Source organism: Felis catus, chromosome C2, assembly GCF_018350175.1.
Source record: "Felis catus isolate Fca126 chromosome C2, F.catus_Fca126_mat1.0, whole genome shotgun sequence".
NCBI classification, from domain to species: domain Eukaryota; kingdom Metazoa; phylum Chordata; class Mammalia; order Carnivora; family Felidae; genus Felis; species Felis catus.
Window position 1 is genome coordinate 66,440,718 of NC_058376.1, and position 19,363 is coordinate 66,460,080.

The 19,363-nt window shown below is 37.1% G+C and overlaps 1 protein-coding gene and 1 pseudogene across 2 annotated transcripts in view; one reads left to right on the forward strand and one right to left on the reverse strand.

The window, feature by feature from the left end:
• The window catches only part of RABL3 (RAB, member of RAS oncogene family like 3), a 38,322-nt gene that overhangs the window by 9,408 nt on the left and 9,551 nt on the right, over positions 1 to 19,363 (reverse strand). Inside the window, exons 2-5 of one of the 2 annotated variants that reach the window (XM_045036996.1) lie at positions 15,608 to 15,747; positions 10,546 to 10,675; positions 6,547 to 6,661; positions 3,109 to 3,259 (exon numbers count right to left, since the gene is read on the reverse strand). In XM_045036996.1, coding sequence (XP_044892931.1) covers positions 3,109 to 3,259; positions 6,547 to 6,661; positions 10,546 to 10,675; positions 15,608 to 15,616 — 405 coding nt within the window. In that variant the 5' untranslated portion in view covers positions 15,617 to 15,747. The remainder of the gene's footprint in view (positions 1 to 3,108; positions 3,260 to 6,546; positions 6,662 to 10,545; positions 10,676 to 15,607; positions 15,748 to 19,363) is intronic. The other variant, XM_003991680.6, reaches the window with a different exon arrangement.
• Positions 17,132 to 18,688, forward strand: LOC109503468 (annotated as a pseudogene).

The window sequence follows — 19,363 nt, forward strand, 5'->3', positions numbered from 1 at the left end:
ATTTTGGCTGGAAACTATAATGCATTTTCCAAAACCACACCAAAAAAGAGACTATAACAAGCTTTTCAAAAATCATAGAGTACTACAAAAACCAGTAAATTAGCCAGCAAGTTTTGAATCTGAATATCTGTCCCAACATTTCTAGACTGTGTAGCATTGGTTAGGTTACTAAGCCTTTCAACGTGAGCTTACTAATTTGTGAAATGAAGATAACATAACAATACTTACCCCACAGGATTTTCGTGAAAGTTATATAAGATAATGCATGTCTGGCACATACATAGAAGATACTGAAATATTAGTTCTCTCTTCATTCTAAGAAAATGCTATCAGATTGAATTTTCAGGCACAAAAGCACCTAACATAATGAACGTTAATTCCATGTATGGGGTAAAGAGACTGAAACATCATCGTGGAAACTGTTGTACTTGAAAAAATGTATAAACACATTTATACAGCAGTTGGGGCATATGAGACACAAACCTTAGGTAGACTTATGTTAGACATGTTTTCCAAAATGGGTATTGATTACATAGTCATCACAATGTCAAAAGACTTCAGAGATGATTCAAGATAGAGCTATAGTGCTAAATACAAAAACTAAATCAAACAGCAAACAAAGCTTAATTCTAAGGCTCACGGTTTTACATTGACCAGGCTAGAGACACCCTATGATTTTAGGATGCCAATTTTAGAGTTGAAAGAGCCATCTGCCATTGACCACCGGCTGGGGGCAAATACCAAAGATTAATAGCTTTAAAATAGCTTGTCAAAACTTGAGAAAGGAAGGGAAGGAAACTAGGGAAGATGCTTCAATATAATCACTTTGAAGTAAACACACAACAGAGAAAATCTGTCCTAGACACAATAAGCCTAACAGGATTTTAAAAAATAAGTAATCATTTCCCTTTTTATAATTTAAACCAATTTACTTTTTTTCAGGCACAAGATAGTAACTTTGATTCCACCTTTGATATATACATTGATGTTGATTCTTACTTTTTAAAGCAGTTTTAAGTGAATTCAATATTGTAACTAATATTGTTACATTACATTTTTACTTGAGGCTTAATATTTACTTGCTGAGTCTTTCTGACTGCTATCTCTGTTTGAAACTCCTATCAAATTTTCCTCCTCATTTTTCTGCCCTGAATCCTCAAAACCCTCTTGTTTCTGTTGTATTCTTTAAGCTGTACATTGATAACAGGGCAAAAGTATGCTGTATGTGAACTCTGTGGAGATCATGTGTGCCAAAGTACCACCACTTGAGTACCTTTATAACTTGTTAACAATTAAAAGATGGTGCTGCCTTTGCAAGTAAAGTAGGAAAAATACATACCTGGGTGATTGTCACAAAAACCCACAGGCACTACAAACAGATAGATTCCAAAATATATGGAAAGTAATTACTGGAACAAATTAAGTATATTCAATGGCAAATTTCCCACTGGAAATAATGTTGAAACAAAGTAACTTCAACACTTCTTCAACAAGGACATTATATATCCTCTGTAGCAGAAATCCTCTGAAATATCATGGTCCAGTTCAACTAGCTGGGGCATTGACAGTGAATATTCCATGGTGGCAGGTGAGAAAAATAAGGCACCCCACCACAAAGCAGAATGTAAAAATAACAGAATGGCAGGCAGAAGTGGATTCAGTTATGGGGTAGAGGTTGGTTTGAACCAACCAGTGTTCACAACTGTTGATTTGGAGTAAGGGCATCAGAATGACCTGAGTCATTAGCTAAAACTATAGAGCCCTGGTCCTCCTGTCAGATATTATGAATAAAAAGCTCCAGTGGTGGAACACTTATTCAAATTTTTTCACAGCTACATTGATAGTATAAATATATAGTCAGGTTTGGGTAATTAGTGATTTAGATGATTTCTAAGAGCTTTTTCAGTTCCAAGATTCTAAACGTTAGTTGGAGAATAATTAAGTGGAAGACAGGCTCAATTGCAGAGCACTGGCTCTGGAGTCAGAGTGCCTGGTTTGAACTGTCTGTATAACCACGGCCTAGTTACCTCTCTCTGGTTCTAATATTCATCTTTAAAATGGAGTTAATTACAGTACCTACCTTACAGTGTTGATGTGAAGACAAACATGAGATAATGTACATAAAACACTAGAATGGTACGTGGCATGTAATAAATGCTCAGTAAATTACAGTCATTATTATTTAAAAAAATTTTTTTAATGTTTATTTATTTATTTTTTGAGAGAGAGACAGAAACAACGTGAGCAGGGGTGGGTCAGAGAGAGAGGGAGACAGAATCCAAAGCAGGCTCCAGGCTCTGAGCTGTCAGCACAGAGCCCAACGCAGGGCTTGAACTCGTGAACTATGAGATTATGACCTGAGCCAAAGTCAGACACTTAACCAACTGAGCTACTCAGGAGCCCCTAGTCATTAGTATTATTAAACCACAACTAGCACCATATGTCTGGAATTGCCAGTGCACTGAATATGTTGCAGAAATCCTACTTGTGAACAATGACATATAAACCATGACTGAAGCTGCTGGCCAGGATCCTTCTCTGGGCAACATTATCTGGCTTATGTGAAAACTTCTCTTAGCCTTTTTAGCATCCAGTTCAAATTGAGCTAAATTTTCTCAGGAAGAAACTCAGTGCTCTGTATACATACAAGTTTGTATTAATTACTGCTCATGAAGCACTCCTAGTTTCCACAGTTTGTAGTTTTCTCATTTATCTATATCTTTGCTCTTGAAGTTAAAGTCTATAGTTTAAGAAGCTGAGAGGCTTTTCTAAAGCAAGAATAATCAAGATGTCAGTGACCTTTGTTACCTTAATTTAATTATTTTGATTTTGGTATGATCTTAAAAAATCTTTTCAAGAAAAAGCCCAGGGTTTACATTATTCATAGAACAAAGTTTGAACATTCCCACAGATCAGCAGATAAGAAGGTTGAGTTGACTGTTCCCTATCTGACAGTCTATGTTGATTCCAATTTTCACTACATATTGGATCAGAACCCAAATGACTGATAGTAAGTATAAAGCTTCTTTCATGAGAATATATGACCTAAGTCTTCAACTTTGGCTTTGCCTAACGATAACACAAAAATGCATGAGTGAAAACACATACCAGATTAATTTCTTCTGCATTGAAATCCTCAGCTAGGAAAGCAGTCCTAGTTAAAACTTCATGGCGCTTGGCTTCATGAATCTGATCCAGTTTAGTCCCTATTACCAACAGTGGGATTTGGTTGTCAGCAAACTGTTCCCGGTCATAATCCCTGTAACAAATAATAATGAAGAGGTGAATAGAATTTACCCTTCTGATGTAGATGTGTAATGTTTAAATGTAAGTAGCTTACACTATTTCACTGAGATTTCACTGACTCTCGCTTACCCATCACCTATAAACCTACTTTTCTCCCAATTTCTTCCAAATACTTATTCATTTATCAATCCAGCCTCACCATCTATAGACTTCCAACTATTCATCTAACTACTCAAATTTTGTTTCCATGAATCTTTATAGACTAGTTGAATAACTGAATGTCCACCAGGTATATGAAAGTAGGTTAACTTGACCTCTCCCAAAGTTCTGTATTCTCAGGCTAACAGCTCAGGAATTTTTCTAGGTAGATGCACAGAGTGAATTCAAACCTCAATGGAATGAAAATGTAAGAACCTAGCATGGCACTCAAACCTTTTGCCAGAGGGGAAAATGACAAGCTTCTGGGCATGCATAAGCTCTATACCTACCATACATATTTTTGTCTATGAATAGTAAAGAAAAATAGATCATTTCAGGAAAATAAGAAACAAGGGTGCTGAAGGCCAGAAAAATTGACCACAGATGATGCTATGCCTGGGACAAGATGGATTCAACAAATGGAAAAGGAAAAGAAACAGCTGAAATGCAAAATGAAAAGTAAAAGGAAAGAATTAAAAGCCAAATAGTTGTTTGTGCTGACACAAGAGTCATGGGAAAGAGAGGACAGACAATATGGATCACTCATGGTTAGTGGTCTTGGGTGACTGGCTATTACAATCCTTTTTTTCTTTTTTTTTTTCAATTTTTACCCAAAGGACAGAGTGGTGTTCCTTCTATTACTGAAAGGAATATAGAGCCAATGTTGTTCAATTAATTTAAATTCTATTCACATATGAGAAATAAAACAGACTTGGATTCCTGACATGTTATAAGCTCAATTTACAATAGTCAGCAAAATCTGGTTGCAGACACTTTATGACAGCAAATCAATATTGCACAATACAATCAATACAACCCAGTTGAGCCTAGCTTTTCTTCTTCCTTTGACATTATTTGTCTTTCTCTTTAAATAATCTAAACTGGGGGTGTATAGTGTGTGTGTGAAAAATTACCACATCTTTTCACCCTTCACAATAATCTTACAGTGCTTCAGTTACCACCTAGCCTTGGAACACAAGTGTTTTCAACTATGTAGCCTGCCATTCCTTAAAAATATTATCGTTGTATTTACTGCATCAAGCCAATAATAGCTTGAGTTCAAGGCCTTTGATTCTTCTTACCAATTGATTTAGGAGACATAGCCCAAAATTGAAATCTGGTTTATTACAGAATAAAATTTTCAGAGTGTCCTCCTTTAGGAGTATTTCTTTTTTTTTTTTTCAACGTTTATTTATTTTTGGGACAGAGAGAGACAGAGCATGAACGGGGGAGGGGCAGAGAGAAAGAGAGACACAAAATCGGAAACAGGCTCCAGGCTCTGAGCCATCAGCCCAGAGCCTGACGCGGGGCTCGAACTCACGGATCGCGAGATCGTGACCTGGCTGAAGTCGGACGCTTAACCGACTGCGCCACCCGGGCAGCCCGTTTTAGGAGTATTTCTGATACTAACTCTGGCTCACATACAAACTTTTGTATGTATTTTATCAGTCATCATTTTTGATAGACATCTATCTCTGTCACTTGCAGTCTTGTATAATCTTTGTACATTAACAAATACTTGTATATATAACATACATACATCGCACATAATATATATGTTGTGCATCAAAATATACATGTATTCTATATGTAACATAACATATGTATGGTGCCATATACATTTAACTTATTCTCTTGTTTCTCTTTTTAGCTTTTCTTTTTATTCGCTTTTTCATTGAATCTTATATCCAATTTGAAATTTGATCTTGAAACCTCTTTTTTTTTTAAAAAAACATTAGATAAAAAACAGATGGGGAATTTTATCATGGATGGATACGGCTGGTAACAAGTCAACATCACAAAGAGACAGACAACCAGGTACTGTAATTATATGTATAATACCACTTAGGCAAAAACAAAAAACAAAAACCCGTGCATCTTTTAGACCATCTTTTTATATTTAACTATTATTTTAGAGAAGATTTAGGATTCAGAGAAACAAGGTAAACAGACATTACACGGATATAGTCAGCAAAATCCAGAATACAAGAAACTCTACAGGACAAGCAAACTATCTTTCACAGACAAACTGCCAGAGTGCAAAAGAAAAAAAAAGGGGGGGGGGGGGGAAGGGGAATGTAAGATTAAAAGGTACTTAACAAACAAAATACAATGAATAGATCTTATCTAGATACTATTTTGAGCAAATCAACATTTATGAGACATAGGGAATTAAAATAATATTTAATAGTAAGGAATCATTAAATCTTATGTGGAACAATTATATTTTGGTTATATTAAAAAAGTCCTTATCATTTAAAGTTATACACAGAAGTATATATAGACGATATGATACAATGTCTAGAATTTGCTTTGAAAAATAAATGGAGAGACATACTGTGTTCATGGATTGGAACATGCAACAAAATTTCTTTCCAATTTGATTTATAGATTAAATGCAATTCAATCAAAATCCAAGCTGAATTTTTGTCAATATAGAAAGTTGGTTTCAAATTTATATGGAAAAGCAAATGAACTAGAAGAGCTAACCAATTCTGAAAAAGGAACCACATTATATACTTTTAAGACTTACTATAATGTTGTAATAACGAAGACAATGTCATATTGGTGAAGGGACAGACACACAGACCAATTGTACAGAATCAGAGAGTCTTGAAATAGAACCATATAAATATGGTCAACTGATTTTTGGCAAAGGAGTAAAAGCCATTCAACGGAGAAAGGATAATCTTTTGAACCAATGGTGTTGGAAAAACCGGACATTCATATACAAAAGTCAACCTCAATCAAAACCCCACACGTCATAACTTATTCAAACCAGGTCACAGATCTAAAGATAAACTTTCAACAACAAAGTTTCTAAAAGAAACAGGAGAAAACCTGTATAATCTGAGATTAGGCAAAGAGTTGTTAGACTTGATACCCAAAGCACAATATGTAAAAGAAAAAATTGAGAAATCAGACTGCATCAAGACGAAAAACTAATGCTTGAAAGATAACTGGTAAGAGAATAAAAAGACAATCTATAGACGGAGAGAAAAAAAATTTCGAATCAGACATCTTACAAAGTGTTATTGTGTTAGGTATATTCCTGTGATTGCTGTAACATTTCACACTAAAAGTGAAGTAATCTGGGCTTACCCATTTGTTACCAACACTCCAGTTGGCACCAAATCCCTGTTGAGAGCTTCCAATGACCAACGATACAAGTTTTGGGATGACTTCTTATTTGTTAAGTCATGTACTAAAATAATACCTAAAATAATCAAAGAAACTCATGTCAATACTCCAACAATTTCTCTTCACTTTACAATTGGCAAAGTGAGGCTAAGTAAATACAAGGTTGCTGAATAAACCTAGCATTCTAGGATGATTAACAAACACAGGCACAATTAATTTAAAATTTGCTCTACAAATTTCTACAAATCATTAATTACAAAATTTTCTTTGTCAGTTATATAACCCTTTTTAATTCTATAGGGGCTGGCAAAATGTCAGTAAACTTTTAGAATGTCTTTTCTGCTTTTCTTTATTAAACACTTGATGAGTGCTTCTTCTGCCTGGTGCTAACTATAGAACTACCTCATCAATGAAAGGAATCAAAACTATTTCAAGTATTTAAGAAATTATATTCCTACAAAAGCTAATTGTTTCGGCACTGTGCATAGTACCATCATAGATATCACACATACACCACTACTTAATAAAATATTAAATAATAAAAATTTATTAAAAATATATTTATTTAATTTGATATAATTGCTATTTTGCAGCTGACAAAATGTAAATCACCTGAGCCTAATTAACTCAAAAGTCTAATCTTTTAGTTCTTTGAATTAATGACTAGCTATGAAAGCTTGATATCTATGAGATACTTAGTTAATAGAGCAAAAGAACTATGTCACTAGAAGAAGGTAGGAAAAGCCAGTCAAAAAGTATGAATAGTAGAAAATAGGTGGACTTCTGAGAGATTGAGAAAAATAACAAAATGTAATGAGGTTCAGAAATACAATTAAATAGAATCAGGTATAGCAGACAAAAATGCAGAGCAGGTAGACAAAAGAGGAAAATGCATAGTAGAGTTTAGAGTATCATCATGTGGTTAGAAGACTACAGATTTTCAAACCCTCAACCATTTCCTATGTTACCTAGATTCTACTATGAAGAGATGATGTGAAATTGATGATTCCTCTGTCTTCAAGATGTGAGATATGTCAATTTGAAAAAGAAGGGCAGAAAAGTTAGAACTATTTGGCTTCTCCGATTTTTACAGACATTTGTGCAAATAAGGTGCTTGTGCAAGTTACAGCTTGCTCAGATAAATCTGTATCCTCCTGGCATCTGGAACAAATAGAGAAATACAGATCTGACACTTGCCCTGTATTCAATTGTACTCACTCTACTTTCCTCAATAATGGGTTCTATTAGGCATTAAGGACACATGATACAGGATAGATTTATTTTTTTATTTTATTTTTTTTAATTTTTTTTCCCAACGTTTATTTATTTTTGGGACAGAGAGAGACAGAGCATGAACGGGCGAGGGGCAGAGAGAGAGGGAGACACAGAATCGGAAACAGGCTCCAGGCCCTGAGCCATCAGCCCAGAGCCTGACGCGGGGCTCGAACTCACGGACCGCGAGATCGTGACCTGGCTGAAGTCAGACGCTTAACCGACTGCGCCACCCAGGCGCCCCAATACAGGATAGATTTAAAAAGAGCTACCATTAAAGAATATAGCTATTCAGCTATATCTATTCAGCACTTATATGCTACACATTGTGCCTTATATGTGTTCTCTAATTTGATTTCAGAACATCCCTCATGTTAGGTAAGAATTATCATCTTCATTGTACACGTGTGGAAACTAAAGCTCAGAGAGGCTGAGCAACTTGCTCTAAATCACATGGTAAGTGAGTTAGGCAGAATTTGAACTCAGGTAATCTAACAGGCAGAATTTGAACTCAGGTAATCTAACAGGTAATCTAACAGCAATCTAACAGCAGAATTTGAACTCAGGTAATCTAATCTGGGGGAAAGCAGAATTAAGTCAAAGGAGTGGCTTCTTCTCCTCTCCCTAACTTCCCAGATATAAATCTCAAAAAATTATGAGTGAGGCTTTTGGTTGGGAGATGCAAGGATTACAAAGGCCTAGATGAGCTATTAGCTGAATAGGGGGGAGTTTATTTTTGGAGGCTCTCTCTTTAAGGCTTTTGAGCTTTTAGGGACATTTGAGCACCCTTTTTCTTTATTTTTCAATGAGCTGAAAGTTCTTTCTTGGTAGATTATGGGCTATAAGGGCCACAGTGGGGCCCAAAGGAAAGAAGTCAGTGTGACCGTTAATCAGAATATGTTCTAACCTTCAAAAGGGGCACAGACACTTTACAGGTTTCCTTCAGGGACTGCCAGCCTAGTTCATCACAGTGGGAGAAAGGTAGGGTTTGAGGGAAGAAAGTAACTGTTAAGAGTAAAGACTGTGCATTTGAATGGAGTGATCCTTCTGCTCTGTTTCTTGAGAAACCAAGGATGGTAGATGGAGTAAAGAACCTTCAGTGCTTCTACCAAGAGAAATGTTCCAGAGCTAAGGTGAAAGAACATAAAAATTGGCCTTTCTTAACAGGGATTTCTTTTTAAACTTTAAGAAAGAGGAATATATCTCAGTTTTGTCATATATACAAATTAACATAATATATATTATTAACATAATATATATGCAACTATTTCAATAATATTTAAGGGAGAGACAAATCACTAATGAATAGTAGGTATAAAAAAGATAAATAAATATGGATTTAGATGGACTTCTTCAGCACTTAATAAGTTTACAACTCAGAATTCCATAAAGTTTCTAGGATTTAAATGGTCTTTATTATGTATTTATAATTTTGATCTTAACCCTTTCTCAAAAGATCTAAACGGCAAAAGTGTCGTATATCCAAACCTGCTTTGCCAGATCAGAGTGGTAGCAACTTTGTCAAGTCATTTGATTGATATAATCCAAGTTTATCACTTGATTCTAGATCTAAACCAGGCTTCATTTCCTTCTCTTCTGTTCTCTAAGAAGTCACTGAACACTACACCAGTCTTACCTTACTGTTTTTCTCATTTATATACATTCTATTAATATATGCCATTATCATGTATTTTCTTGCATGACAATACCATATATTAGTGTCACCATCTTATAACTGTTTTGTTCCATTTATGAATGTTTTGTTTCTTCAAATAGATTGTGACACTTCAGGTCTGAACGAACACAACTCATCCTGTATTTTATAGTATGTATTCAATGGCCATCTCTACTTCTTGTTGTAGTATCCACAACACCTTATGATATAGGAAGATAAGATATTGAAAGGGGGCTATAAGAACGAAGAAGGTACTGAATAATTGCAATGTTTACCTAATATTGAATGTGATCTAAGCATAGTATAAATGAGGTGCAATTAAGAGCTAAGCATCTACCAGAAGGAAAAGGGTGAGATGGCAAATCTTTTAAAAAAAAATTTTTTTTTTAATGTTTATTTATTTTTGAGAGAGAGAGAGGGAGAGACAGAACATGAACAGGGGAAGAGCACAGAGATAGGGACAGAGAATCAGAAGCAGGCTCCAGGCTCTGAGCTGTCAGCACAGAGCCCAACATGGGGCTCAAACTCACAAACTGTGAGACCATGGCCTGAGCCGAAGCCGGACACTTAACTGACTGAGCCACCCAGGTGCCCTGTGAGACACCAAATCTTGTACATCAAAGACAAGTTGGGATTATATTTCGCAGTAAAAGAAAAAAAAAAGTGCTTTAAAGAAATGAACTAAGAAAGGGGCAGAAGAAAAAAAAAAACTCTATAGGTAAATTATAGCTCTCAGTGGTTTAGTCCCTTGACACAGTAGGTGCTTTGTGCATTCCAGTTATGTCCTCGATTATACACCTCCACCTGGAAGTCTGCTCCAGGTATCTCTCTCTCTCTCAAAAATAAATAAACATTAAGAAAAAAATAAAATGTGATATGCAGACTTAAAGAGTTGTCAGTACATTAGATCTTCCTTAAAATAAGATGTGTCTAGCATCCCACAGCATATTCTATTATCTGATGATCTGTACTCCTAGACCATTAATATACAGTAGAAATAAAAAATGCTTTACCATTTACAGAGTTGTAGAACACTGCTCTTGTGCTTTTCACACTGCTGGCACTGCCCACAGAGCCTCCAACATCCCATAATTCTATATAGTAGGTCTTCTCTTCTGGGGTTCCTTCTTTGTAGTCATGAACCTAACAAATCAATCCATCAAAATAATTATTATAACCACTAAAGACACTAGGAGCACCCTCATTCCAGTTTAAAGCACTGGACATTCCGTTTCAGCATGGCTCTTTCGTATCATTCTCATACCACCTCTCTCTGATCACCACCTGTCTTTCAAGAGTCCTCCCTCTAATACTCTCTCATACAACAATCCTAACATTTACAGCTCTCCCTCCATTTCCAAATCTTCACTTCCTGTGGATAAATGCCATAATTCATCACTTCAGTCACTCCTTTGCCCCTCTCTTGCACTGTGTTCATCTGACCAAATTCCAACCTTGACTATATCCACCTTTTCTCCAATTCCATGCCTGTAACCCAGCTTAGCTGAATGCGAAACTCAGAAAAATACACATTCAAGCTGACTGGATTCATTTTAAATTCCAGTCTACCTTTGGGGCTGCCCTTTAATAAGTTTCATAGTCCATTTCCTCTTTTCCTTTCCTAGATAAGTATTTCACAATTTCTCTTCTTTTTCAAATTTCCAAAATATTTTCCCTATCCTTAAGAACAGGTAAGAACCTTGCTTCTTGAGACAGAAGCAATCGGAAGAGAATTTCGACAGCCTGTTCTTCACATATCTATCTACCTCCCCGCATCTGTGCCCATATAATCTGCTTTTCCTCCAGCCATTACAGAGAAACTCTGTGTCCCCAAGGCCAAATCCCCTTCTTCTTTATGCCTGAGATCCTATGTCCCTTTTCTTGTCAAAGGTGTAGCTCTATCAATTCTCCTTTTTATCATCAAATATTCCCTCTCTGTTGAGTAAGTCCTATCAGCATACAAACATGCCATAATTTTTCCCATCTTAAAATAAGCTTCTCTTGAACTCAAGTCCTCTTCCAGCTACCATACCACTTCTCTATTCCTTTTTACGGCAAAAGTTCTCCAGAGAGGTGTCTATTCTCAAGTCTCTAATTCTTTTCCTTACATTCATTCTTTTGAACTCATTCCTGTCACACTTGTGCCCCAATCACTCCACTAAAACATTCCTTATCAAGGTCACCAATGGCTTCCACATTGCTAAATCCAATGATCAACGAATGAGCAGTTTTCATCTTACCTTCCCAACCGATACAAATAATTACTCTTCGGCTTTGCAGTACATAGCTTCCAGGTTATTGCGCTCTCCTGGTTTTCTTCCCATTTCACTGGCTAATCCTTTTTAGTCTCCATTGGGGTGATCTTTACCTCCCTAATTGTTGGAGCATCCCAAGGTTTAGTTCTTGGATCTCTTTTCTTTATCAATACTGGCTCTCCTGACAACTTCATTTAATCTTATGATTTTAAATGTCATTATTATGTTGATGAATTCCAAATTTATATCCATCCTGGACTAGTCCCTTGAACTTCAGGCTACCATATCCACTAGACTACAATTTGGATGTCTAACAGGCACCTCAAATTTAACATATCTGAAAATAATTTCCTGATCTTCCTCTTAAGACTATTCTTCTCCCAGTAAAAGGCAATTCCATCCTTCCCGTTACTCAAAGGACCAAAAACTTAAGAGTGATCTTTAACTCATTTCATACTGCATATCTGATTTGTCAGAAAATCCTATTGCTTTTGTCTTAAAAATATATCAAAAATCAGTTCATTTCTCACCATCTCCACTATTAGCATCCAGGTCAAAGCCTTGATCCATCTCTTTGCCTGAATTAATGCAATCATCTCCTAAATGATCTCCCCACTACAGCCTTGCCTACTCATTTCTCCCCCCTTTGCACCCCTCTTCCCATTTGTTTTTCATATAGTAATTAGCATGATCCTTTTAAATGCAAGTTAGGTCACATCCCCTTCTGCTAAAAACCCTCTAGGAGACATTCTTAGAGTAAACTCTAAAGTCCTTCCTCAGGAGCACCTAGGTGGCTTAGTTGGTTAAGCATCAGACTTCAGCGTAGGTCATGACCACACAGTTTGTGAGTTTGAGCCCCATGTCGGGCTCTGTGCTGATGCTCAGAACCTGGAGCCTGCTTCAGATTCTGTGTCTCCTTCTCCACTCACAATTTGTGTCTCTCTCTCTCTCCTTTTCTCTCAAAAATAAACATTAATAAAAAAAATAAAGTCTCTCCCTTTCTCATGATCTAGATTCTACAGCCATTTATTGACTATACTATATAACTATTCAGAAATAGATTCTGATATATGGGAACTATATGTATTAGAATATAGCTAAGAGCCAGATTATAGTGTGGTGGTTGGGAGGTGTGCATCAGAATCTTCCAAGACTTTTTAAAAAAATATATGTTCCAACAAAAGGAAATATAAGCAAGTGGAACTACATCAAATGAAAGAGCTTCTACACAGCAAAGGAAACCATCAAAAAAGTGAAAAGGCAATCTATGGAATGGGAGAAAATACATGCCAATCATATATCTGATAGGGGTTAATGTCCAAAATATATAAGAACGCACACAACTAAATAGCAAAAAAACAAGCAATCTGATTTAAATAGATCAAAGGAACTGAAGAGACATTTTTCCAAAAAAAGACATACAATGGCCAACAAGTACATGAATAAGTGCTCGACATCACTAATCAGGGAAATACAAATCAAAAACTACAATGAGGTATCACCTCACACCCGTTAGAATGGCTGTCATAAAAAAGACAAGAGATCAGGTGCCTGGGTGGCTCAATTAGTTAAGCATCTGACTATTGACTTTGGCTCAGGTCATGATCTCAAGGTTCGTGGGTTTGAGCCCCATGTCCGGCTCTGCACTGACAGTGTGGAGCCTGCCTGGGATTCTCTCTCTCTCTCTCTCTCTCTCTCTCTCTCTCTCTTTCTCTCTCTCTCTCTGCCCCTCTCTTGATCTTTCTCTCAAAATAAATTTAAAAAAATTTAAAAACAAAAAAAGATAAGAGATAACAAGTGTGGGCAAGGATGTGGATGAAAAAAAGCTCTTGGGCACTGCTGGTAGGAATGTATATTAGTACGACGACTATGAAAAACAGTATGGAAGTTCCTTAAAAAATTAAAAATAAAACTAAACTACCACATAATCCAGTAATCCCACTTCTGGGGATTTATTCAAAAGAAATGAAAACAGGATATTGAAGAGATATCTGGACTCTCATGTTCACTGCACAATAGCCAAGGTATGAAAACAATCTAAGTGCATGTCAATCAATGGATGATTGATAAAGAAGATATGGTGTGTACATACACATACACAGACACTGGCATATTATTCAGCCAGGTGGAAAGGAAATCCTGCTGTTTGCAAATACATGGATGGGCCTCAAGGGAATTACGCTAAGTGAAAAGAGTTAAAGACAAATCGTGCATGGCACTACTTACATGTGGAATCTAAATAAAAAGTCAAACTTCTAGAAACAGACAGTAGAAATGTAGTTGCCAGGAGTTGGGAATGGGTAAAGATTGTGAAAAAGGTACAGAGTTTATAAGATGAATAGATCTTAGGATCTAATTTAAAACATGGTAACTATAATTGATAACTTTGTATTATATAACTGAAATAAGCTAAGAGAGTAGAACTTAAATGTTCCAAATAAATACATAAATAAATAAGCGATCAAGTACGTAACAGATGTGTTAACTACGTAGATGAGAAGAATCTTTTCATGATGTCTATCAAATCACCAACGATATACACTTTAAATATCTTACAATTTTATGTGTTAATTATACCTCGGTAACAATGAAAAAAAAAAAAGAGAGAGAAAAAAGCCCTTAAAGAAAAAAAAAAAAGGAATAAGCCAGACTTACTGAATCAGGACCTTTGGGATTTAGCTCATGCATAATTTGAACCATTCTCCAAATGATTTTGCCATAACCCCTAGTTAAGAACTGCTGATTTTATAAAATGGAACTATTTTGGTTATCAGGAGGCCTAGATTATACTCTTGATTGCCACTGATTATCCCTGATATTTTTGATCCTCAGTTTCTTTGCCTATAAAATGAAGTTGTATTATATACACTTAGTGGCTGTGAAATAATAAAAAGCAAGATAGCTAAGTGGTTAAAAATAGATGTCATAAAATGTACTAAAACTCATGTATTTAACAGAATGCATCACACTTTTTACTTATTCACATATTTTTGTCCAAATACTTTTACGGAAAAATTTAAGTAAGATACTCTACATACCGTCACATTGACAAGAGAAGACCATTATCAGATTGACAACAAAGAGGATAGGACAGAAAAATGAGAATAACAAAATCATAGCAGTTGTGCAGCCCTGTGGATGATGAAAATTACTCCTGTATATTGTGATAAAAGGTATCACTATTTTGCTGTATGGTGAAAGAACTGATAATATGTGATCATGCTAAGTCATCAATAAAAAAGTTAAACTAGGGGCATCGGTGGATTACCAGTGAAGCATCCAACTCTTTATTTTGGCTCAGGTCATGATCTCATGGTTCATGAGACTGAGCCCCGCATTGGACTCTGCACTGACAGTGGGATTCTCTTGGGATTTTCTCCCTCTCTCTCTCTCTCTCTCTCTCTCTCTCTCTCTCTCTGCTCCTCTCTCTCCACTCTTCCCCTCTCAAAACAAAGAAATAAATAAACATTAAAAGAAAGTTTAACTATGTGAGATTTGTTTGAAAACACAGGGAAATGTATATTTTATAAATATTTCCAAGCTAAGCCACTGGAAAGGGTCAATTATCTGTTATTGAAAAGCTCAGCCACTTTAGTGAACGTTTCTTGAGTCTGCCTCCTTTCCCCATCTAAAACCAACCAGAGCCAGTTAGATACTATATTTGCTCCCATAACACCCTGGTAAGAAGTTACTATCCATCTATCATTTCACTAACCATATTGTATAATTTATCTGTTGATGTATATTCTATTAGACTGTAAGCCTAAGGGAAGAAGTCATGCATTATTCATATTGGTAGACCAAGAAAATAGCATAATACCTGGCACATATTAGATGCTTGGATATGTTTGTTTAAATCAATGAATAAATTCAGAATATTTCATCTTCCAAGGGTTTATTACATTGGATTTCTTATTTGACTGAATTCCAGTGCTTCTCAAGTACAATTCTGAAAATGAACTAAATCAGAACGAATAGAAACCTTGTTAAAAATTAGATTCAAGTTGCATTTTTGATTTCTTAAACAAAAATTAGATTCTTAGACTGTCCCTGAAGCTTCTGGGATGGGGCTCAAAAATCTGTACTTTTACAGACAGATCCCTAGGTGATTCTGACATATAATTAAGTTTGGCAATCAATGCAGGACATCACTTTTTTTCTCTAAAATTATTTCAAATGTCTAATGTTGCCTCCCCTAAAAGACTGTACAGTGACTTCCAAGAATAGCAATCATGTAATACATATGTAGCATGCCCTCTTAGTCTTGCAATGTACTAGGTCTGTTAGCCAGCTTGCTCTGGCTACATATACTCACTCCCAAGCCACATGGATGTCCTCATCTATACTCTTTCCTACCACAGAATACCTTCCCTAATCAATTCTTTCATTGTCTCCTTCCAGAATTACAAGAGAAGGTACCCTTCTTCCTTTCCAACTTGCTCAACTAATATTTAGCTTAACTTAATTCAAATGGAATGAGTCCTAAGAATTTTAAACCAGTGGCTTATAGTTTGTAGCTATGACATATCTTTCATATGGGTGAGTGGTCTCCAAGGGAAAACTTGACATTACAATAAGTATTGCTCTGGATACAGTAAGTGGTCAGTTGGTGCAATGCTAAGAGCCCAGCATGACTGAGAGTAATGGCAAATTATAAGAAATATGTTTTATATTTAAATCAGGTCATCAAGTATCTGATACTTTAAGTCATTAAAGACTTGACAGCTATGCAAGCAAGGGTTTTCTCAAAATGTAGCAACAGTATATGCTGCTAATTAAGTGGGAAAAGGAACCAGACTCCTCAATGCTGCTGTCACTTTGGTACTTCTCATTTACTCACCTTTTGATTTTTTATTAAAAACTATATCAAGACTAAGTACGAAAGGCTTTACCTCATTTGAGGAGTTTACCTATTACTTGTAACTTTTATTTAAATTTTTTTAATGTTTATTTATTTTTTGATGGAGAGAGAGACAGAGCATGAGTTGGGGAGGGGCAGAGAGAGAGAGAGGGAGACACAGAATCCAAAGCAGGCTCCAGGCTCTGAGCTGTCAGCACAGAGCCAGATGCGGGGCTCAAACCCATTAGCTGTGAGATCATGACCTGAGCTGAAGTCAGATGCCCAACCAACTGAGCCACCCAGGTGCCCCTATTATTTGTAACTTTTATAAAGCATGAAGAGGCTCTCTGCTCTTCCTCCACCCTTTTATTTAAAAAAATTTTTTTAAGTTTATTTATTTATTTATTATTTATTTATTTATTTTGAGAGAGAGAGAGAGAGAGAGAGAGAGAGAGCGAGCGAGCATGAGCAGGGGAGGGGCAGAGAGAGGGAGAGAGAGAGAACCCCAAGCGGGCTCTGCACAAACTGTAAGATCATGACCTGAGCCGAAACCAGGAGTCAGGCGCTTAACCAACTGAGCCATCCAGGTGCCCCTGCTCTTCCCCCTTTGACAGACAGCCACATCTTCTGATGCAGTGCCAGCCACATCCCTGAGACACAATGGTGAAGCCTGGAGTAAATGGATTTGGCCATATTGGGCGCCTGGTCACCATGGTTCCTTTTAACTCTGGCAAAGTGGATACTGTTGTCATCAATGACCCCTTCGTTGACCTTAACAACATGGACATGTTCCAGTATGATTCCACCCATGGCAAACTCAACAGCACAGTCAAGGCTGAGAATGGGAAACTTGCCATCAATGAAAAGCCTAATTCTGTCTTCTAGGAGCAAGATCTCGCTAACATCAAATGGAGTGATGCTGATGCTGAGTATGTTGTGGAGTACACTGGGTCTTCATCACCATGGAGAAAGCTGAGGCTCACTTGAAGGATAGGGCCAAGAGGGTCATCATCTCTGCCCCTTCTGCTGATGTGCCCAAGTTTGTGATGGGCATGAACCATGAGAAATACGACAACTCCCTCAAGATTGTTAGCAATGCCTCCTGCACCACCAACTACTTTGCACCTCTGGCCAAGGTCATCTGTGACAACTGTGGGATCATGGAGGGACACATGACACAGTGCATGCCATCACTGCCACCCAGAAGACCATGGGTGGTCCCTCTGAGAAGCTGTGGCATGATGGCCACCGGGCTGCACAGAATACCATAACTGCTTCTATTGGCACCACCAAGGCTATGGGTAAGGTCATCCCTGAGCTGAATGGGAAACTCACTGGCATGGCCTTCCATGTCCCTACCCTCAGCGTGCTAGTCATGGATTTGACCTGCCACCTAGAGAAACCTGCCAAACACAATGACATCAAGAAGGTGGTGAAGCAGGGATCAGAGGGCCCCTCAAGGGCATCTGGGGCTACACTGAGGACCAGGTTGTCTCCTGCAACTTTAACAGTGACAATGCTGGGCTGGCATTGCCTTCAATCACCACTTTGTCAAGCTCATTTCCTGGTATGACAATGAATTTGGCTATGGCAATGGGTGGTAAACCTTATGGTCCACATAGGCTCTAAGGAGTAAGAGCTCCCTGGACCACCAGCACCAATGAAAGCAAGAAGAGAGAGGCCCTCAGCTGCTGGGAAGTCCTTGGCCCAACCCATTCCCCAACACACTGAGAATCTTCTGACCTCTATACAGTTTCCATTCCAGACCCCCCAAAGAAGGGGAGGAGTTTGGGGACCCCTACCTTGTCATGTACCATCAAAAAAGTATACTGCCAAACTTGTCTAATTTGCTGCTATACTTCCAATTCCTTGCAGTGTCTGAAACTCGGGAGGCATGTAATATATGTACTAAAGGAACAAATGGATGAATGAAAAATATAAAGGTTACTGCTAATTGCCTCTTCCTTTCTAGTAATCTTATTTTGCCTTTAGCCAAGCTCATTTCCCCTATTTAAAAAAAAGACTGTTGCTTTCCCTTCTATTCTGTACCCATTCACTCCTTTATTTAACCTCTAAACTTTGTGAAAGATGGATTTAAACTTGTCTCTATTTCCTCTTTGCCTACTCACATCATTTGGTTTCTACTATTAACTTTCCATTGCAAGGTCAAAGGTCAAAGGTCAGGATTGACTTCATCATCACCATTTTTTCCCTCTCTCTCAGTTCTTACACCTCTATAGCATTTCATATCAAAACTCATTCTCTCCTTCGTGAAATTCTCATCTCCATTTACTCTTGTGGTATTTCATCATCTTGGCTATCTTCTTACCTCTTTGATCAGTCTTTCTCTGACCTCTCTTCTCATCTTCAACTCTCCAAATATACCCCAAGGTTTTCTCTCAGGTCTTCTCTTTCTAAATTTGCTTTTTGGAAAAACTCACCATCTCTCACCGTCTGGGATTATATCTATATAGATGAGTCCAATTTAGAATTCTCTCTTAAGCTTCCCTACCTCATCTCTGAATGCCTTCTGGACAGTTTCAGTTGGAGAGCTCATAGATACTTCCCTTCATCATGTCCAGTAGTGAATTTATTATCATTTACTTCTCTTTCACCTATAATATATATCCCCCTTCTTGAGGAATAGTCAGTCCATTTGTCCATTGTCCAGGCCACCTGTTCAATCATTGACACTCAATATAATTTTCCATTCTTTACAAGCACCTCAACTTTTTC